The sequence below is a fragment of the Achroia grisella genome, unplaced genomic scaffold, assembly GCF_030625045.1.
Source record: "Achroia grisella isolate CSIRO2021 unplaced genomic scaffold, CSIRO_AGI_Agris_v1 utg402, whole genome shotgun sequence".
NCBI classification, from domain to species: Eukaryota; Metazoa; Arthropoda; class Insecta; order Lepidoptera; family Pyralidae; genus Achroia; species Achroia grisella.
The window spans coordinates 6,232,459-6,255,456 of record NW_026712841.1 but is presented as its reverse complement, the minus strand read 5'-3'; the positions used below and the strand labels follow the sequence as shown (position 1 = coordinate 6,255,456).

Sequence of the window (22,998 nt, the reverse complement as noted above, 5' to 3'; positions counted from 1 at the left end):
TCTAATTTTTATGAAGTTTTGTGTAGATATCGAGTAGGTTTGAGAATCGGCCAACATCTATTTTTCATATTCCTCATTGATAAAGGTAAATATTTTATTTGACAATTTTTTATTAGTATTTTTATAATTCGGCATCAAAAACCTACAACATACAATAATACAACCCTAAATGTTCACCTTTCTACCATCAACCCCTGTTTATAATAGCGATTTTAATTTACATGGTAAAACAATACGGGTCTACTATTTTGTTATAGAAATAGATTGAACTTCGGACGTACAGTAGTTACGTAATCAAGGCTCAGCTTTGATTACATTTCTAATAGGTCTGGAACTATTTAGCGGTGGTATATACTAACCACTAAGTTAATAACCCTACCCTCTTGGTCCGAGACTGCTTATTAGAATTTCCCCGTGTTGGAAGCTCTCGTATTATAGAATATCATTACCAGCCGCCTGTGACCTCGTTAAAAAGATCTTCGTCAGAAACTATTATTACCTACCTAAATAACGATACAAGAATTACCAAAAGTTAGTTTTCTACTATAGTATGCCCTAGCGATCTACTCATGATTGATTCAGAATAAGATATTTTCGCTGATGAAGCTTACATTTGAAAAGCAATGCATCGGTGAAAACTCCATTCGGTTGCACCCAGTATTTTTAGCGTAATACGAATATAAATATACAAACAAAAAATAATATATATCAATTTCCGTCATTTCCTCGGTGTTCAATAATGTCAAATCAAATCAAATAATAATGTTAATTCATGTAGGTCTTTTATAGACTCTTATGATATGTCAAATCTACCGTCAGTTCGGAGTGCTTTCGACCACTTATTCTTTTCAAATAATTAAAGAAATACAGATTCTTCTTTAAATTCAATTAGGGAAAATATCGTGCTATTACTTTTTTTGTCAAAAAGAAATAATGTATACAGTGGTCGTAAGGACCGAGGGTCAATATATAGTATAACATAGTATACGAGTACAACATACGTCGTCAATAATATACTTTAAACTATACTATTGTTAGGGTTCACATCGATATTGTCGAAAAATCTCAAGAAGTTTCATTATTACTCGCTATTGTTAAACTACGCCCAATAACGTCCGGTGAAGCTGTAAAGGCCAGCTACGGCCAACAGCATTAGAGTAGTCCGAAAAAAAAAAGCCACGGCATTCGGTTTTGAGCACAGGATGTGCTGGTTGTATTTTAAATGCTAAAGTGAATTGTGTTAGAGACATAGTTAAATTAATGTTATATAGTTGTTATTTTATTATAATACATACTTTTACTAGTACATAGAGTTGAAATATCTTATACTATATATTGTATGTAATAGGTATGCTAAATAACCTCTCCACTTGATGTTAAGTGGTAACCATCACCTATATACATGAACAGCACTACAGATATCAAGTACCTATTATATGACAACTATACACTCATACCCGTCCCATCACATTCCCGAGGACTCAGATTTATTTATTTTAATTTATTTATACACTTTATTATCTGGTGTATACAGAAAAGTATTTTTAATGAACTATTACAAGCGACTTTCTTATAGTATAAGCAATTAATAAATAAATAACCCTGGAACACACTGAAATAACACAACACCATCTAATAAAAAAAAATTAAGTATTTATATCAGTTGTCTAGTCTGTCTGTCTGTCTGCTTACTGTGGCGAAGAGCTTGTGTTAAGGGTACTAGACAACTGATATAAATACTTAATTTTTTTTTACATACATACACACATACAATAGAAACTATCATACTCATGAATACAAATATTTGCACATAGTGCGAGGAATCGAACCCGCGACCATCGGAAGTAAAGCAGTGTGCTGAACTGCTAGAGCACCGAGGCAGTCGATATCTGTCTAGCGGTTTAGCTAGACCACCGACACCGTCATTTCTTACAAACAACCATTTTTTTTTAATTTAAGATAATATTTCTATACTACAAGCATAGGGTAATCAAATATAAAATACGGCTTTAGCAGCCATGAAATATGATGATAATAACCAAAATCACTTTTTTTTTAATCTTAATTAAGATTAAAAAAAAACAACAAGTTGTGTTTTACAACAAAAGGTAGAAGTAATAAACATTAAATTGTGAAATTACGTCTTAATTAAAGATGGACTGCGTATATATACTACATATAGATTATATTTTATCTTAAAAAGCAGATAAACTCTCGTCTATACACTCGTATGTACCCATACTAACAATCTCTTCCACTCCGATGCTAGTATATTGAGAAAAATAATACAAATAACTAGGAGAAGTTACGGAATCTTACTAGTTTAGCAATAAAAGTGAGAAAACTTTGCGGAAGGGCTTATGAAGCCATGATTTCGGGCTTGTGTGAACTGTATTACCAAGTGCCGTACGAGTCAAGAGTAACTGTAGTTAGAAACTTCAAGCTTTCAGATCTCTAGGGGCTATAGTAGCTTGTTTTAGGTGCACATAATTTTAATATAATGTGTATTATTTAATATATTAAAAGCTTTGTACCATTATTGTCCTGTTTAATTACATTTTTACGAACTAGCTGTGTCGCGCGATATCGTCGGCTTTTTCTATAAATTCATATTCTTTATTTATGAAGTACAGGTTACAAAGGTCTTAGTATTACTACTGTCTTCTGCAATTTCGCGTAAAATGATTGCAAAAAAAATATTGTAGGAATATACATAAATAACAAATCTTAGTCATCCAGAAATTCATTTATACCATAATAATTCTTTTGTAATAAATAATAAAATATAGGTTGTGTTCATTTTAGTAAAGCAGTCTATGTTCTCATTAAATCTAATTAAGATCCATTTGACTATTTGCTTGTTAAAAGGTGACAAAAGGACAGACAGATACATTTTGAAATTTATAATATTTGTATGTATGTAGATATACACTCCAATACTTTATATTTTCTACGCATCGTGATGGAGTTCTTTTGAAAATTACAGATGGAAAGCCATAAATCTACGGTTCTGCAAACATCCCTAATGCGTTACGGAACCGAGGGAGCTCCAACATCTTAAACCCATTATTATTTTTGAACGATCTTGGTGGTCTAACAGTATACCGTTAGACCTAAGGTCTAACACGGTATAAGCATGGTATAAGGTAGCAAGGTATAGCACACCGCCTTACTTCCGATGGTCGCAGGTTCAATTCCTCTCGCTGTACAAATGGCTTGTATCAGCCTAGGTTTTTTTCTATGTATAATATGTATTTATAAAAAAATGTATTTGTGTATTTATATCAGTTGTCTATTATCCAAAACACAATCAGCTTAATTTAATATTAGATGGCGCTGTGTGAGTTGTCCCTTGTTATTGTTTTTAATATTGTGCTATGTTTAGGTTGATTTTTTAGAATTAGCAATAGCCAGTCGTTGCAATTCCAAAGAATTTCAAAAATAGTGATACAGACTGCTCTAATAACATATATCATATTAGCTAGCACGGGAAAATATGAACAACATTATGCCCATTACCATTAGACCGAGACATTTTACCGCACACAAATGGATGTATCATTTAGGCTAAGTGTAACTTTCTGTTTTGTACACGTTAAATGTCCGGAATATCCCGTGATTTTTTAGTTGATAATAATGGTATGGTACTCCCGCCTGCGTAGATATGTACTGGCGGGGCATCAGTGAAAGATATTAATATAAGCATGAGGTCGGGTCGGTTAGCCTATCATGACAAATTTACCAGAAATAGTACCCAGTGTAAACCGTTAGAGCAGGCTGGTGCATTCCCTTATTATTTTTATTCATATTATTATATTATTTATATAAATTCGAATGAGAACCAAAGTGGACGACATATCTCTCAAAGTATGTCCTTAGAAGTGGCAGTGAGTCGGGCATATTAACAGAGTCAGCAATGGCGGATGAGGCAGAAAATTATTGAGTAGAGGCCGCGTACGGGTCGTCGTAATGAAAAATAATTTACAAAGTTGGCAATAGGAGCTGCGTCAGCTGTTGCTGATATAAGTACAACCTCAATGAGGTGCACCCTGGTGGTGAATACAGCACTGGTTTTCAGGCAGCCCCCATTACTCATAAAAACTCACACTTACATAAATTTATAATATTTAAGACACAATGGATAGATACAGGCTAAAATGATAATGATGATGAATCATGCAAAAGGTCTTACCTAAAACTGTGATAGAACTTGACACGAACATACTGAGCAACCAGACGAGCGCTATCTTGATAAGCACCACCCTCTTGGTGGAGTGATGTCTGCTCTTCAACGGGTTCCGTATGCCTAAATACCTGAAAATATTACATTATATTAACACATTATATAAAATTATATAATAGGTACGGAACTACAATGACGAAGGAGTGTTTCCACGCAATAAAATTACGATGTAGGTGTTCTTCAGTATATGTTCTATCTGTATTTAGAGGCTGTGTCTCCCCTCAATCACGATAGTAATACTTCTAAACGAAATTCTGCCGTAAATATTTATGTACGCTCTACCCGGTTTACTCTATTATATATATAATTTATTGTAACACATTACAATAAATTATATTTTTTTAGAATAATATATTTATATTATGAATATATTTTTCCAATTTTTATACTGTCTTGGATTGTTCATACTAAATGAGCTAAAAGTCGAGTTTTTCAGTTACGAGTCATTATTAAAAAAAACTGTTTAAGGGAAATCTAAATAGCTTACAACACTGATATGAGTTGCCTTATCCTATATATAAAAATAAAGAGAAAAATATAGAAAATGTAGAAAATTTTCATAGCAGCATATTTTGTACGAAAAGGGTCGGAAAATATGCAGCTTTAAAGAATTAAATTTCTTCAAGAACGAGAGAGCCATGAGTATATATATTTTTTGACGTCCGTGATGCTATTCATGTATTATACGAGAGGACGTTCTACCATATCGTATCGTATATTGTCAATGTTACCACTTATGATGGAGGGCAGTATAAGCTGGTTAAAAGTGATACATGTTCCTTGGTAAAGTAAATATATATATTCACATCTGCTTCTAGGTAAAACAACATGGTAGAATGCCGTTACAGAAACACAATTGAAAACATTCTACATGACGTCATCTTGTATGTCATTTGAATTTTAAAAAGTAATTAGATTTTAAAATTGCGAAATCAATCTCAACAACCCACTAATAGAAATGCATTAAAGTTCTGGACCTTTTTTACTTATAAAGCAAGCCGCTGCTGCTGAAATAAATTAAACAGAGGATAGGTATCTAGACGATTTCGTACAAAATCTATCTCTAGTCTTTCTTCATAGCACCCTATTATTAACACGCTATAGATTAGGGTTTTATGTAGAGGTTTCCTCCCCATAAATTAATGTGTTAGACCTATAATCTTCCGGCATCTTTGCAATGAAAATGAGACACATGCTATTAAGAAATCAATAAATCAAGTGAATTAATCTTTTGCATACCATCTCGAATATGCAATCCCCAGTGCATTCAGGAGTTCACAGGTTTTTGCATATTTGCAGACAGATTTAATTATGCAGATGCCGCAACTGTATCCACTTTGCATACCCATTTTCTGTCCTCATCTTCAGTAGTCTGCATAAGGTTTGATAATTAATTACCCAAACCTATTGTAACCCAAAAGTTTGTAAAAACCTTTATGACTACCCAGACCCAGATTTGACTCAGAGATATTATTACCTGGCAGTGTTATAGTGGACGCATCACTTGTTTACATTTTGAAAACGTAAAGTAGGAGAGAAGGAAATTGTTGTTAATGTGAACTGATGATCCCATTGCTACCAATGTACGATGTCAGGTTGACCTCCACGCGGTTCCCCCTGGAAACCATCGTGATGAATTTCTGGTGAAATTACTACGATGGGCTAACTGACCTGACCTCATTCCTTATATTAGCAATGGTGCCCCGCCAGCTTAAACCGTTAGCGCAGGCGAATGAACTATTATCATTCATTGAAAAAAACCTCGCAGAGTTTCAGCCCACCATTCAGATTATTTTGGTTACCCCCAATACCTACCAATACTTTTATGTATGATTACTTGTATTGGTTCGAATGTTTTCAATCTACATTGAGTATAAATTTACAAAAAAAATACATCATTAAGTAGTAAGTCATTTCCATTAGTAGGTGCCCACAGAAGACTATTTACTTAGTTTCATAGATACTAGATATGTTCTGGGTTATTTATTTATATTTGTCTATTTTTAACGGGTAATCCTAAATAGGTATACTCTGCTTCTTGTAATGTTGCAATTAATAACACTTAGGTAGCATTTTGACACAAATAACAAGGAACAAGAAAAAGCTACTAAATATGTAAATCAGACAACTATGAAGGTACTCCTTCAGGCAGAAGTTCCTACCCTGCAATGTTCGTGAACGGAATAAAGTACGCGCCAATCCTCTCCAATACTCAATACAGAAGACTAATATAAATAAACAAAAGTTCGTTGTTTTCTTAATGTTCACAACAGAAGAGGCTGCAAGTAAATATTTTAAATGTCTGTTTTATAAACAAGTCTGGAAATTTGTTTAAACTTGAACTACTCACCTATTTAATGGGATTTTAATACCATTCTTTGAATTTTAAAATTATCTAATTTTATTTCTAACTAAATAAGATTTCGTGAAATTTTAGAGTGGGTTTCTAGAAGCCTAGATATGTTATCTAATTTCAAATAATGATAGCATTTAATAATCATCTATAATAATTACATATTAATTTATAATACAAATCATAATATATTCCATTTATAGTACAATATGTTGTAATTCTTTATATCAATTTGGAGTATTAGTGTAAAGCTATTCAACATTTCTTAAAAGGGACTTTAATATTATTCTTTCAATTGCAAATTCTCTAATTTTAGCTATAACTTAATAAGATATAACGGCTTTTGTTGCTTCAATATATTACTTATCGCTTTTCGAACTTATAGAATCTCTAATATTTAAATAATTATAGCATTCCACGACGACGCGATTGCGAGGGCCGTGCAATAACACTTTCTTGTACAATAATACAACTTGTATACTAATACCTTTTTGACGGCCTCAGCAGTTAAGCACACTGACTTATTTCTGATGGTCACGGATTCGATTCCACGCACGGCACAAACATTTGTATTCATGTGTATGATTGTTTGTATTTCAAAATCGACTCAAAAAGCTAATGGTTATATAAATCTCTTCAAACTTTTTATTTATTTACATAAAAACAATTATCGAAAATGTTATTAAACTTGTTTTAAAAAATCATATTTTTGCGACGCAGCAGTTTTATTGAGTTAAGCAGGAGGTAATATATAAATGTCTAACTGAGCATAATGTTAATAATAAAAAGTAATGAATTAGAGTTGAGAATATGTTTTGGTAATTCTCACGCTTTATTGGTTGCCCAATTGCGGAGTCCAACATATATTCTTCTTTAAATAAATAAGTACGTTTTCTAAATAAATAAATAAGTTCTTGCAGTATTGCGACACTAATTATTTACTCTGGGGTACAGACAGACGCCACTACAGTTTCATTTATTCAGTTTATTTGCGGATTTGCCTTGAACTGCTGTGTCAATATCGTTACCCTTCTCTCAGGATAATCCACACTGCGTCACACAATCTTATATTGGACAAATACTGTTTGTTTATGTTCCAATGAGATCAAATTACTTGTACTTTTAAACAACAACAGTAATAAGCATGGTCTCAATTCCGCTGTACATATTGAAAAATTAAAGTTCTACCTTGTTTTCAGTTACAAAATCTAGGTTTTATATCTGATTTCTATTACAATTTCAAATAGAAATATATATGTCATATAGTTTAATGTTCGCTTAACTAAACTATTTTTTTTAATACTCTCATCTGAATGTATTCCTAAGCTGTAATTTAATAACCGAAATATTTATTTCTACTACTGAAATAATCATCTGACATACAAACTAACTCACGATTAAAAATAAAACTCAGGAAGTTCTGTAAGATTACCGGGGGATATTTACTTTCAAAAAGTTTATTGCCATTGCTTATTGCCTAAAAATCTAAAAACGGTAATTCGATCTTACATTACTTCTAGAATGCAATAAAAATTATGGTTTTTAAAATGTTTGAACCGAGTGGTATACTTCCGTGTAGTATATAGTAACACACATCGCTTTTAAAGTTGGTTATGTGTTGGAACAAAATATCAAATTTAATTAGAACGAAGTCAAGTTAATTTTACAACTTACACGTGCTGTGAATACGAAACTGAATATTCCAACTGCACTCGCAAGCATATTCGACGCCATAAATCTACACTCACTTCCGGCCAGCTCTAATATATTATAGCACTAGCTTAACCCGCGACTTTACTCCCTACATATTCCGAATAACTATAGTTTATAAACCGATATAAATAAAAGAAATACAAATAAATTTCAGTTTAGATGCTGTTTTCATTAACGTATAAGACTCAATTTGAAGTTAAACGGTTTCGTAGATTAGCGCATATCAAGATACCAACGCACAGACAAACATGCTAACAGTCATTGTCTTGGATAGTTACCTTGATAAATTCCACTAGTAGATTCTACGTACTTCTTGCTTTAGCAATCTTCTTACGCCAGATTGCTAAACCAGATGACGGGTGTTAAAATATTTTGTGAAAATTCTGCTAATCATTTCCTAAATTCTATTCTCGTCGTTCCATTTAAAATAACGCTTCTATAATATATGATTATGAAAAGGACTTGTAATAATGGGCATGAGTTACCCAACTGCCAGCTATGCACTATGTTTGTAATGTTTTAATTTCCAAGCTGTGCACCTAGAAATTGTCCTGGTATATTTCTCCATCATAAACGAAAAAATACCATAAAATTATTGAGCGTATATCAATCATAAATCATAGAACTAAATTAAAATTTTATAATTTTAGATCAGATAATGTAGAAAATATTATGAAGAAAGTGTTCTATATGAGTGTTACAATATAAATTAGTATAAATTCAGACGAAGGCCAAAAAAAAGGCAGGTACGATATTAAAGATGATATGGCAACACAGAGAGTGAAATGACGAGATGACTACGAACAGGAATAAATGGAAGAGAAAAACACATTACACCGACCGCAAATGATATGGGAATAAGGAAAAGCAGATGATGATGATGAGCACAGATTAAATAACAATTCTATTATTATCTAAAAGGAATATCACAATTCCATTAACAGTCGAACAAGGACGTCCAACCCTGAATTAGAATCAGAATGGCCGATTTAATTTTAGTGCTTTTTAAATATGTATAATCTGAATTTAGACAAAATGTATGTTGAGGAATTTTGTACCGCTATTCGATAAATTTTTCTAATATAACTATTTAGATTTAGAAAATTCAAATGACTGACATGCATTATTCTCACTGTTGAATTAAAATAATGAACAGGCTTTAAAGATATTAAAAAATAAGGAGATAAAAATCCACCGAACAAATGGCTGTATGGTCTAGATACATGTGCCTATAGAAATGCCAAATATAAAAAAATACAACATTGCACTAATGATTTAGTATTGTCATAGATAGTGTCTGTTTCTGGATCATTTACATTGCATGTTGTATGGGCATGGTATTGAAACTGAATAGAACTAATCAGTATAGAATGCTTCTCAACGCGTATGAATGAAAATCTAATAAAAATCAATGGAATATATTCCATTGATTTTTATTAGATTTTATCTAATGAATAAAAAAAAAATTATGTAATTGGGAAGACAGTCAATATACCAGCCCACATAAGTAAGTGGTAATCGTCGTCTTTTATACATGAACAGTATAGTAAGTAGTACTGTTCATGTATATAGACGACTATTATACTCACAGAATCACGTTATACTCTAACAGAACATCAAGTTATCACATGACGCTCGTGATACCACTCGTTTCCATTCCATAAGACAAAAATGTCACGCCTCTTATCCTGAAATTTGACTTCAACCGTAACAAAGCTTACATTAAGTTTTTGTTACATGAAATTGAAGGATTTTGTGGATCAAAATCCTAATTATTAAATAGGATAACATAAAATGAATTTCAGAGCACTTAATGTTTTTATTTCCTTTTGTCATTCGAGAACACGCTTGACATGGGTCTAATATATTTTCAAAGTATTAAAGGTCTGATGGCCATCACTTTATGTAAACTAATAGTGGTGTAGTTGTCTTCTCGAGTTACAAATAGAAACTCCTATAAATGGTGCAATTAACATACAATTAATTCTAAATTAGCTTAATAATTTCATGAATAAAATATACTTCTACTATTATACAGAAAGAGTAAAAATTACATTATAATATTTATATAACTATAATATGGGGGCTTAATATATTTTATTGTAAATAGAAATAATATCTAATAATAAATATATGATTAAACTAATAGTATGGTATATTCTATATAATATATTTTTTATAAATATATGCGTAATTTAGATAGGCAACAAGTATGGTGAGTACATATACTCATTAAAACAAATTTTGCTATCTGTGCACCGAACTCAGGACTTTTTGTAAGCGAGGTACTATATTATACTACTTCACCATTAAGGTCATAAATTGAAATTGTTGTTCAAGATCGTTGCGTATATTATTTATTTCTTATATTTTAAGAAGGACCCACTACCCTTTTATAATTAAAATATTTATTAGTATATTTTAAATTACAAAACCGTAAACATTAGTAAAACATCCTCACTTATTTCTATCTTTAATCAACTTACAACAACAATAAAAATGTTATCAATACATATTAGGCATAACACGAAATAATATACCTACTATATAATATAAGATAATTTATACATACATTTCTAGTATTACTCTTTAGAAATAAAAATAAGTCAAGAAAGGCACTCCAATTTTATATTTTTATAACATATTTCACCGTCACATAAAACCATGAGTACCATTTCTTTTCTGTTCATAAACACACACAAGTTAAATGGAGTGCCGGTAACTTCATTAGAGATGAGATTACCGGGTTATCCGGATTCGTAACCCTATTAGGATAAGCATCAATTACATAGTTTCAAGATTCTTCAACTAATGAACTGTAACAAGGTACATTTTCTAAACTTAATATTCTGTAATTACAATGAATGAAAACAAAATATTTTCTTTCGGACTTAAAATACTTCGATTAATTAACAGTAAGAAATTGCAGAAGTTTAAAAACTGAATGTTATTTTTAATATTATATACGTATACAATTATATTTATAGTTTTGAAATTTGAATTACAAATAGATACTATAAATAAATAGTCTTTCCAAAATAATTAATACTTGACAGTCATTGAAATAAGAATTATTCTATTTTTGAACAAAAAGTAAATTTATATAATAAAAAATATACTCTAAGTATATTTTTGAAAAATATATTCTATGATTACAGTAATCGAAAAATAAAATATTTTATCTTTGGTCTCAAAATATATAAACAATGAAACGAAATAGACTAAAGTTGGATAATTCGCAACAGTTACTACTATTTTAAAGTACAGTATACAGTTTGTTATTTATACAATTACAGAAAAAGGTAAAATTACTTTTTATTTTTTGAACACGAAATGCATAATAAAGTATGTCAAAAATATAATAAAGTAGGTAGGAAAAATTTACGCAATCTCGTTAAAAAATATATATTCTTCAATACCTACGGCAATCGAATAAAAATAAGTAGGCACGTTTTACTAATGACGTGAATCGTATGCGACCCTCGATATTTGAAGAGACCACAATTATTTTTAATGATAATTTGATATAAAATTAAAGATTTACTACAATTCTTACTTTTTTGAAGCTTTATTCGCTTTCCAATTACAGTACAATAAAGTCACGCACTTAATATAATTTAATATGCCTAACTAACAGACGAAATATATATCAGATTTTTTTAAACACGAATACAAAATCAGTTTTTTATTAGATTATGAATATCTTTTTGATTGTTTGATGATAAATATATATTTGAACTTTCTTATACACAATAAAATAAATATATATGAGACGAAAAACCTAAACGGATTCCTTCATTATTTTATTCGGCGCGTCACTAGAAAATTTATATTCTGGTGCTTCATTAACCGGTTTATTTCGACGTGAAATGATGTCGTAGGCCACGTACATTCTACATAAGTCAGGTTATGGCTCATAGCACATCATGATTTTCAGACGCGGCTTAATTTTCTCTGTCTTATGAAAACTGGTATAATTTACTTTCTCAAGATTTCTTTAATAATAATAAAATATGCCTTCACGACTGCAGTTTCTAATGGTATAATATTTGAGCCAACATTTAGGTGAGTAATTTGAATCCAACGTAACAGGGAGTGAAGCTGTCGACGCTTCTCAGAATAATTAGGTTTGCTATCGCCCCCTTCGCCGGAGAGTCTGTCGGATATTGAATTTGATAAACCTACAATGTTTTAGTGTCCACCTGTTAATGTTAGTATTCATTTATTTATTTATTACTAACTGTGTCCGCGGTTTCACTCGCGTAATATTTATAGCCTATATGTTATTGTGATATTTAAGCTATATTACTGTACAGTTTCATCAAAATACGTATAGTAGTTTTTGCGTGAAAGAGTAACAAACATCCATCCATACCCAAAAAATTTCGTGTTCATAATATTAATAATATTCCATATTTTATAAGTAGATAATACTCTATAACACCGTATCAATACATTTCCAGACGAGTGGTCTAGGAATGAAGCAACAAAAAATTATCAGACCTCCGAAAATGCTTCTCACCACCCCAGTTATTTATACATATAAATAAAATTGGAATGTCTGTTTGTAATATTGAAATAACCGTTTTTTACTGCATGCATATGAATATTAATACGGTACCGACACCAAAATAACATTTTTTACAATTGTTGTCTGTTTATCTGTCTGATTCCGCTAATGGTAATCGGCTAATAATTTGAAATGGTCCAACTATTTTGACGGACTTTTTTTGGCAGGTAGCTGATATAATTAGGAGTAACTTTGCCTATGTTATTTCAGACAATTCATTCATTTTAGAAAAATAAAGTTTATCTCCACGCGGACGAAGTCGCGGGAACAACTAGTACAAAATAAAAATCAGTATGGTCAGCAAAAATACACACACATGAACCTGGATTACAATGTTCAAACAAAACCAACACTAATACTATGGGCTCTACTCTGAATATGCAGGTCATAATAACAGTAAAGTTCATCCAAATAGGCCCCAATGAAAATTGAATACGGGATCGAACTGTTTCACTAACTTCATCATCTTACACCTAGTTTTATTAGCTAGAATATTGACTAACAATATTGATTCATCACCACCTGTGATGCGTGATGTTAAAGGTATGTTACAATATCATTTTTCACTGACACCGATGCGTACAACACTGATCGTCATATTTCCAGAATGACGTATGCCTATATACGTCATTCTGGAACGTGCGTCTTAATATATAATAATTTCACATGGCTCCGTATTGCTTTTAGGCCACCTGCTGAAACGTGTTTAAAGAAGGTTATTATTCAAAGTCAACGCACGTTGAACTTGTTATTTATCAATATATTTTTATTCTATAAGAGAAAAATCGTAAAATACCTTTTGTATATTGTGGTAGGTGAATTTATACTCGCTGATGATTTTCGACCGACTTCGAAATAAAGAAGGTACTTATTGCATTGAACCTATTTTAAAGCTGGACTTCTTTTTCTTCTTCTAGAGTTCTTTTTCGTATGCTCGCCGCTATGGAGACGCAGTGTACTCTCAAAATAGATATAGCCAAGTGAAGACTTTTATGTGCTCAATAAAATATTATAAAACCGACAAACTACAAAACAAATCAATAAAATTCGAAATGTACTCATTTTATAAGGAAAAAAATCTACAATTCAAAATCTGATGTGTTCCGTAATTATATAGTAATAGTAGTTAGCCTATACATCTTTATAAATTGTCTAAGAACTATCTCGGACGCCAGCTTTCAAACAAAACTTAGTATAGTCCGTCCGTTTGGTTATGGTGTCACAAACTTATAAACAAATAGACACATTAAACTTATAACAGTCACTTCTTCTCAAACAATTCTCTTTTTTCGTCGCAGGATAACAATCGTGCACACACACATTTATTAAGATGTAACAATAAAATACACTTATTTTTTTTACTACTTACTTTTAAATTTATAATATTCAGGCATAAAGGAAGAATACTTTACCACAATAAAGCAATAACATGAAGTAAATTAGATTATAATTTGTTTGATTCTGATTTGATGTATTAATTTAGACAAATCGAGTGTATATTCAATGCTACGTTAACAATCAGTAAAACCTCTAACTATTAGAGCTGTATAATTAACAATAATTATATACCCGTACGTTTAGTAACTCTACACCACTCGTTACTATATGGTCGTTCAGTTTCTAGTTACTTCTGATCAATGCACAGATTATCAGAATTAGATACCAAGGTGAACAACTTATTAGCCTGGGAATGTATTTCTTTTCCAAATGCTGGAGTTGTTTAATTTTTTGAGCATTAAATTTGGTTTATTTTATGCTTCTTGGCTATACCTATATACTAGATGTACTTTTTCTTTATAATAACTACGTAACTATAATAACTAGTTACCTTCAATAACGAAGTATCTATTATAGCTATAAATTACAGTACCTTAGCAGTTGCTAATACTGTCATCAGATAACTACAGTAATTAGTAACTAAAAAATACTGAAGTAACGACAACTTTGTCTTAATTACAGGTATTGTTGCCAAATTGAAGAGGAAATGCCACTACGCATCCTACGTTGTTGTAGCTCACTCATGGCTAAACGAAATATTTCCTTTGGAAAGTATACACTCTTTCTTGAGGAGATAAAAACCAACGCTCCGAAGAATACCCTTCCATTCTTGACCCTGCTGGTCAAGGAACTCTTTATAGACAGCGAATTCTAAAAAAAGGTGAGTACAATGTACGACGACCACTCTGCACTGCAGGTTGCAGTACCGCAGGTGTAACCACCAAGTATATAGCCCAAAACCCTCAATAAAAAAATACCGGTGTACCTACCAGTTACATTGTATGCGTACCGTTTCCAGCTCTACTAACTATGCCACCTGGGACAGTAGTGAGCATATTTTAATAAGGAGCGAGTTGAGCAGTAACTAGTTCAGGTAACGAGACGGCGGGGCACGTGAAATGAATACGGTTAGGATTTAGCAATTAAGATAATTGGTTGTTGCGGCTTCTATTACCTAGTTGGATTGCGAGCGACGACAGTACAGATCTACGAGATTGTTTACTTCAATTATTTATACTTAGAGAGCGTCGTAGTCGTAGTTATTGTTTACTCTCCTGAATTACACTTAAGAGGTTGTAAATTCAAATCTATTCCATACGAAAAAAATTGTGTATCAATTTGTGCACGCCGCAGCTTTTTAGACTCTTATAATATTTTTTATATATACTTTAAATACCTTTTTATCCTTTGTTCGATTATTATTGTCACATTTTGGATTATACGTCTTTTGCCATCAGCGACCTCAGTTTCTATTAATATAATCCTCAGTTTCGCTTGATATAAAATTATTATTAAATTGCATCATACAGTCCTTAAGAAATCCCAGTCGTTAAAACAATTTGTATTTCAGACTGAAACTTCGTTGGAACACCGTTGTCAAACCAAAAATAAACCGAGAGTCGGCGATCAGTGCTTCTAGCTACGTTGGATTCTAGTACGCCAAGTGAAGTGAAAGGAACGTGGTCATGATAAATGTTACGTTTATTATGACTATGCCTCTGACTACCCTATCTGTAACAACAGTCGTGACGATTATGTTCGTGGTTTTTTTAATAGAATACTGCTGAACGTTTCTTGCCATATAAATTAAAATTATAAAAAAATTGAGGTTGATGGTAGAAGGGTGAAAATTTAGGGTTGTATGTATTTTAATGCTACATTACAAAAAAATAATAATTAAAAAGTGTCCAAAAAATAAAAAATAAATGTTAGGGGAAGACAACCTTTATCATTTAGGGCTATGAAAAATAGATAGTAGCCTATTCTCAGACTTCCTGACTACGTATATAAAATTTCATAAAAATCGGTCAAACCTTTCCGGAGAAGTATGATAACTAATATTGTGACACGAGAATTTCATATATAAGATATATTAATATTTCTCCATATGGTGACGAAATAATAAAATTTAAAAATATCATAGATGCTACAAAAAACATTATAATTTCATTGCCATATTTATATTTCAATGTAAATATGGCAATGAAATTATAATGTATGTAATGAAATTATAATATATAGTATTAAATTTCAATATCACCCTTCAGGGGAAAAATAATGCTTTTATAGAAAAACTTATCGCATGCCTCTTACTTAATTAGTAATTATTTATATAAAAAAAACATCTATTCAAAAGAGCAACACACAAGTTTCTTGCTTATTCTTCTTGTGATGAATCTGCGTTCCGAATGAGTGCTAGAATCAAAATATGACTATTCAAAAGTGTTTTATTTCTATTTCTATTTCAAAAAGCAATATAGTTTAGTAGTTACAACCCTGTCCTAGACACCAGAGGTCATTGGTTCGAAACTGTTATATTAATGAAATATCACCATTTATATCTCTGACTGCCATTCCGATAATGGAAACACCGAAACCAAATTAATTCAAGAAACGGCGGTAAGCTCGTCCCCTGTTACGTTGAATTCCAATAGATCCAGCTAAATGTAGACTGTAAAAAGTACTTTTCATTCGCTGAGATTTTTTTACGCAATGCGGTAAATAATCTGTAGGTATCTACTACAGATACCTGTTATACAAACACGTGGAAATATTAAAAAATCACGACGATGATTATTGTAGTATGTATTAACCTTTTGATTCTAAATTCAAATTTACATTGTAACAATGAGTTTTGAATTATTTTTTTGTTTTTTTTTTCGTTTGTTCATTTCTCATTCAAAGCGAAATAAATAAAACGTAATCTCTGACGAAATATATTGCGTACGTTAATCATGTTTGCACAAACCTCCTTCCACATCCCGACGCAATATAACTGAACCACCAGACGGAGAGTCTGGTTTTTTTCAAGTTAATCCTGATAGGAAAAACATCTGTAATGAAATCTTTATTATCTTTATCTTTTATTAACAAAACGTCTTAAAAAACTTGAACAGGTGAATTCTATTTATTTACATGTTTTATGTTTACATGTGTTAAGATTTCACGTAAATACATCTGGAGAAATTAAGATGAAATTTTAATATAAAATGTTGCTAATTACAGGTCAACATCTTACTACTATTACAAACACGAAAGATTATGAGTATGGACGGAAAGATGGATGGGTGTTTGTTACTCTTTTACGTAAAAACTACAAAACGGATTCTGACGAAACTTTGCAGTAAACTTAGCTTATACATCAGAATAACACATAGGGTATAAATTTCATGCGTGTGAAATCACTGGCTAAAGAAATATTACAAAAATCATAATTGTCTTACCTCATCCATTTTTTGAGATTGGCGCAGTATGTTACCTTCTTTCAATGAACCCTAACGACTATATCATATCTGAGCTTACTCTTCTTTTATATATAACATAATCCATACCTCCAAAAATACAGGTGTAAATTAGCAATTATTTCTTATTAATTTTAAATACTATCCACACAAAAAAAAATAAAAAAAATACTATACACAATATTTAATTAATTTATTACAAATACTATAGATGGCATTGTACAAATAGTTTAATGATTATCGTCAATAGATGGCGTCTACGAATTTATACGATGACGAAATCGCGAGCACCACTAGTTTAAAAATAAATATTTTAAAATCTGATATAGCATCAATTAAATTTGTTTAGTTTGTATTCTATAGATAATAAACGATGTAGCCTGTGCCACTTTATATGTTTATATCCGCTATTAAGTTTGATGCGCCGTAAAAAGCCAGAAACGGTTCAGAAAATGATCTGACAAGTAGGTACTAACGAGACGTTACCCAAAATAATACTGCTACAGTCAGTTGAGTATAACGCATGATTATTATAAAGGAAAGAAACAAGAAAAATTAGTGGAGCGCTATTTGTAATTTCAGCTTTTAAAAAAAATCACCATTATCATCCGTACCACCTGGTTCAGCTAAGCACTTCAGTTGAGAAAACGTGACAAGAAAATGAACTGGTACATTTTTTAAATGTTGTCATTAAAGTTCCATCAAGTACCAACTATGAACATGCACATTATTCTCATCGACTACTGCATCCGAGAGCTGATGTTAATAATATCTTAATGACCATTAACTCAGATAGAGTCGTCAGAGGCATTGTTATCTGTTAATGTCATACTAACGCATCACAAAGCCATTGTTATATGCCGACGACGTAGTGAACGTATTATTTATCATGCTCACATTTCGATAGATGTTTTTTAATCTAGTGCTCCTCCACTCTCCCTCCTCCACCTCCTCCACCATCCACATGGATGGAGAGCAACAGTCGCCTCCCACCACGGGTCTTGCGGCAGCTGACAAGTATAAGGAATGAGGCCAGGAGTAGTCGCCACTCAAGGAGGAGTCTATCAGGATCCGCGCTATCAGGGTTCACGGTAGAATGTCACAGCGTATCTGTGACCCACGCACCAATTTTGATTTTTATACTACGACGTCGACAAGAGATACGGCTTATCTCATGGTAAACAGTTACCGTAACCTCTGGACGCCTGAAACACCAGGGGTACCGTACGCAGCTGACCCTTAAAAAACCCTAATATACCTTGAAAAACCCCATGCTGTAGTCTCTCGAGAAACCCACGGCAGTAGTTCATTCCACAATCTAATTAAAAGCACTTGTATGACACCTAGTTGTTTTTAGCCGGTAGGAGTCCAGTAGTATCTGTTTGTTTCCCCCGGGACAGACGGATCCTCATAATGGATTTCCCACAACAAAAAAAAAGTATATGGAAATCTAAGATGAAGATATACAAATTTATTTAACAAACCTGCCGATACTGATGAAGCACATGTGCATGATGCTAGCAGAGCAGGCCAGCACATCGCAGGTGACATACACATTGCACCATACCACACCGAGCGGCCAGTATCCTGATAGAGAATTCAGTCATTATCACAATGTAATTTATTTCGATTATCTTAATATTCAATTGCCCTCTCACTTTACGAACATTTGTATTCATGAGTATGATTGTCTTTATTTATCTAGGTGTTTTCTAAGAATATATATATACATATTCTTTTTGCAAATACATATGTATATATTTGCAAGAAGAAGTATTTAATTGTGTATTTATTTATATCAGTTGTCTAGTACTCATAATACAAGCTCTATTTAATTTTATAACTAGATGACGCTGTGTTAATTGTCCTGAACTATTGTTATTATTTTATTTTCTTCAATAGAATAGGCCATCGCGCTGTCTGCAGGCACAACTATGTTCTTTGCCAATACTGTAACTATTTATAATGAAGACTTTCAACATCAGTGAAAACCGAATTTACAAGAAAAAAAATCTTTTCTTTTTGTAATATAAGAACGACTATTTTACTAAATACAGGTAGTATGAGTTTGTTATAACGTTATCTACAAATTGCTTATAAGTGCTAGTAGATTTTATAAATAATTATTTTCATAAGTATACACACACGCATACAGTAAGCCATATAAAAAAATATTATAATAATCGTATTTAATACAAATACGATTTATATTATTTCAATATCTTTTATATGGCTTACTGTATGGCATTGTATGTATATTTCATAGTGTATAATTCTGCTTTCAAAAATTTTTTCACGAATGTTTTCTGACTTTATATTTTTCCGTAGCGAAATTTATCTAAATATATATATGACTTGGGGAATATATAAATTAATCGACATTAAATCTAAAAATATACGTAAAAATTTACGTTTATAAATGCATAAGTTTATTGTAAAAAAAAATACAAATGATGAATAATATTGTGGCGAAAATGTTCGCAATGCAAATTAACCCTTATTCTATAATCTGAGGGAGTCAGTGTATATGACATTTCATATTGCCACAGTGTGAAAATGTCAAACATAACATCAAAAGAGAACAGGAACAAAGCTATCAAACGCAATCAAACATTGATACCATGAACGAAATAGCTTTGAGACAGCAAATACCTATCGTGTATTCAAAGAAATAGGAAAACGAGTTTCAATGTTCTCCATGCTTTTGATAAATGGTTACAGCATTTATCAAACTTTCACTGGGGATATATTCCTCGTCTGGGAAACACCGTTTTACTTATTTCTATAACTTCCTTTTGGTATCAGTATTAGTACTAACACCATTTATTGAGAAATATAAAAGTCTGGTGGTGAACATTTAATTTATTTACTTGTTTATATTTTGACTTCCTAATCTTTAGATTATCCGATTTGTTATTATTATTTTTATAAAAATAACTCAGGACAATTCACACAGGGCCATCTAATTCCAAGATAAGCAGAGTATGTGTTATGGGTACTAGACAACTAATAGAAATACATAAATATTTTTAAATAAATACCTACATAATCTTATACATAAAATTCTCGTGTCACAATGTTAGTTACCATACTCCTCTGAAACGGGTTGACCGATTTTTATGAAATTTTATATGCATATTCAGTAGGTCTAAGAATCGGCTGATATCTATTTTTCATACCCCTAAGTGATAAGGGTTGTCCACCCCTAACATTTTTTTATGTGTCATTAAAAAATACATACAACCCTAAATTTTCACCCTTCTATCACCAACCCCTATTTTTTATAGTGTTATTAATTTATATGGAAATACAACGTATGCCGGGACAGCTAGTATACATAGAAAATACCCAGATCAATTCAAACAATCATATTCATGAATACAAATATTTGCATCGTACGAGCACTTTAACGAACCGGAACCATCGGAAGTAAAACTTCATTCATAACATTCAACGCTTATTAAATTTTCTCAGTCGGTCAGTATTACTGTAGTAGTACATAAACATTAATTTTTATATACTACCATGACCCTGTGTTTATTGTCCAGGGTTATTTATTATTATTATTATATTTTTTTGTAAATATATAATAATATATACCCAGACTGATACAAATGGTCATACTTATGAATACAAATGTTTGCACCGTGCGAAGAATCGAACCCGCTATTGGAAGTAAAGCGGTATGCTAAACCGCTAGAACACCGATACTGTCAAATTAGTGAAATTTTAATGCAACTTACCTAAAAATCCAGGTATTGCCCCCATTGGCATCACGAACAAGCTGACAAGCAGATCCGCTATCGCCAGCGACAGCAGAAAATAATTTGTCACATTCTGCAATCTTTTATCCAAGCACACAGCCAAACAGACCAATATATTACCAACTCCACCCGCTACTATAAATAATATCACAAATAGAAAACTCCAATCATATCCCGTTTTGCTTCCTACTGGATCGCCCGATGCGTTACGAAAGTTCCAACCACATTGAAAACTGTCGACTATATTATTTACAATACTGCTATTACCAACGTCAATGTACAACGTTCGATTAAAATTCTCACTATAACACAGCAAGGTGTCCCAATCACAAATGTCATAATACGGCAGTCGTACCCACAGGCTCTTTAAAGCACTCCCGAAGACCACCGTGTACATGTTCAACTTGAATCCAATGTTACATAAACTACCGTTAATAAAGTCCATCGTATCATTGATACATGCAATGCAACTGTAGAGTGTTTCATTTTGAATATCAATATTTAATTCGCAATTGTAAAATACTGATTGACCGTCTGTTTTACAATCTAGTCCTGGATATGTTGTGTTCCCACAACCCTCACCACTGGTTAAGTGACAACTCAAATCCTGGCTTGTGTACAGAAAGGTGTAATTCGTCATATCCAGTTTCTATACCATGACGATGCTAGGTCACATCTGAAGGCATTTTTGTTTGACATCACTGGACTTTCATTACTGTTCCATCATCTGCAACAATGGAAATATTTGTTTAATAAAATTTCATTGTATAAATACATACACTATATATTAGATACACTCTAGACGCACGCCTAATACTGCATGAATTATAAATTCTCAAATTTTATAAAATGGACTTTTACTTATATTTATTTATATTTAATGTCGACTTCCTAAAATATACAATTTAGAATTACCGCATTTTAGTGTTAAGCATGCGTAAATGAACCATGCATTCGTGTAGATTTTTTTTGCCGCCTGATAGTCAGGATTCCTAAAATTACTGCCTAATAATTTTATTCTATCTAAATAAAAACATCGAAGAGGACAGTGATCAGTACATATGTCAAATAGGTGAGATGAAGCATCAATCTCACCTATTGTTACTATAAAAAATCGCCAATGAACTTTTTTTTTTGTTTTAATTTCTTTTTAAATTTAGGGACTTTTGTACCATCTAAGTACATGTCAGTCCCATTGTACCCTAAAACCAATCACTCCATTACCTCACCAGTGAACAAATTGCCTTAGCCGCACCGCCCGAAGGATCGGCTAAAACAGTTTGTATGGCACCAACATCTAATATATTTATTTCATGGTCTGACGTTATTCCATGTCGTAGACTCTCGTTCCTGACACACTCCATCAGCATATGATAAACATTTGATACTGTCATTGAAAAATATTCAGAACACAAGGTTAAGCAATGTAACCGTATAACTTTGATATTTGTTACGGTACATAAACTAAGGCAGCTGCTCGATCATTAGGCGGATTTGCTTCGATGTAAACTAATTATTAAGATAATACTTTAGTATCACAGCTCTGAAGGTTTCAGGTCGACATATAATGGTTTCATGCAAATTTTAAACTTCCCACGTTTTTCAAATCGAAGCTT

At 31.9% G+C, this 22,998-nt stretch overlaps 1 protein-coding gene across 1 annotated transcript in view; it reads right to left on the bottom strand.

Moving 5' to 3' along the window:
• Positions 1-22,040, bottom strand: part of LOC131844338 (5-hydroxytryptamine receptor 2B) — a 54,017-nt gene extending 31,977 nt beyond the window's left edge. The window contains 3 exon segments of the mRNA XM_059193197.1: positions 4,193-4,314; positions 19,103-19,205; positions 21,362-22,040. Of these exon segments, the coding sequence (XP_059049180.1) occupies positions 4,193-4,314; positions 19,103-19,205; positions 21,362-22,040 (904 nt within the window).
• Between the last annotated feature and the right edge of the window lie 958 nt (positions 22,041-22,998).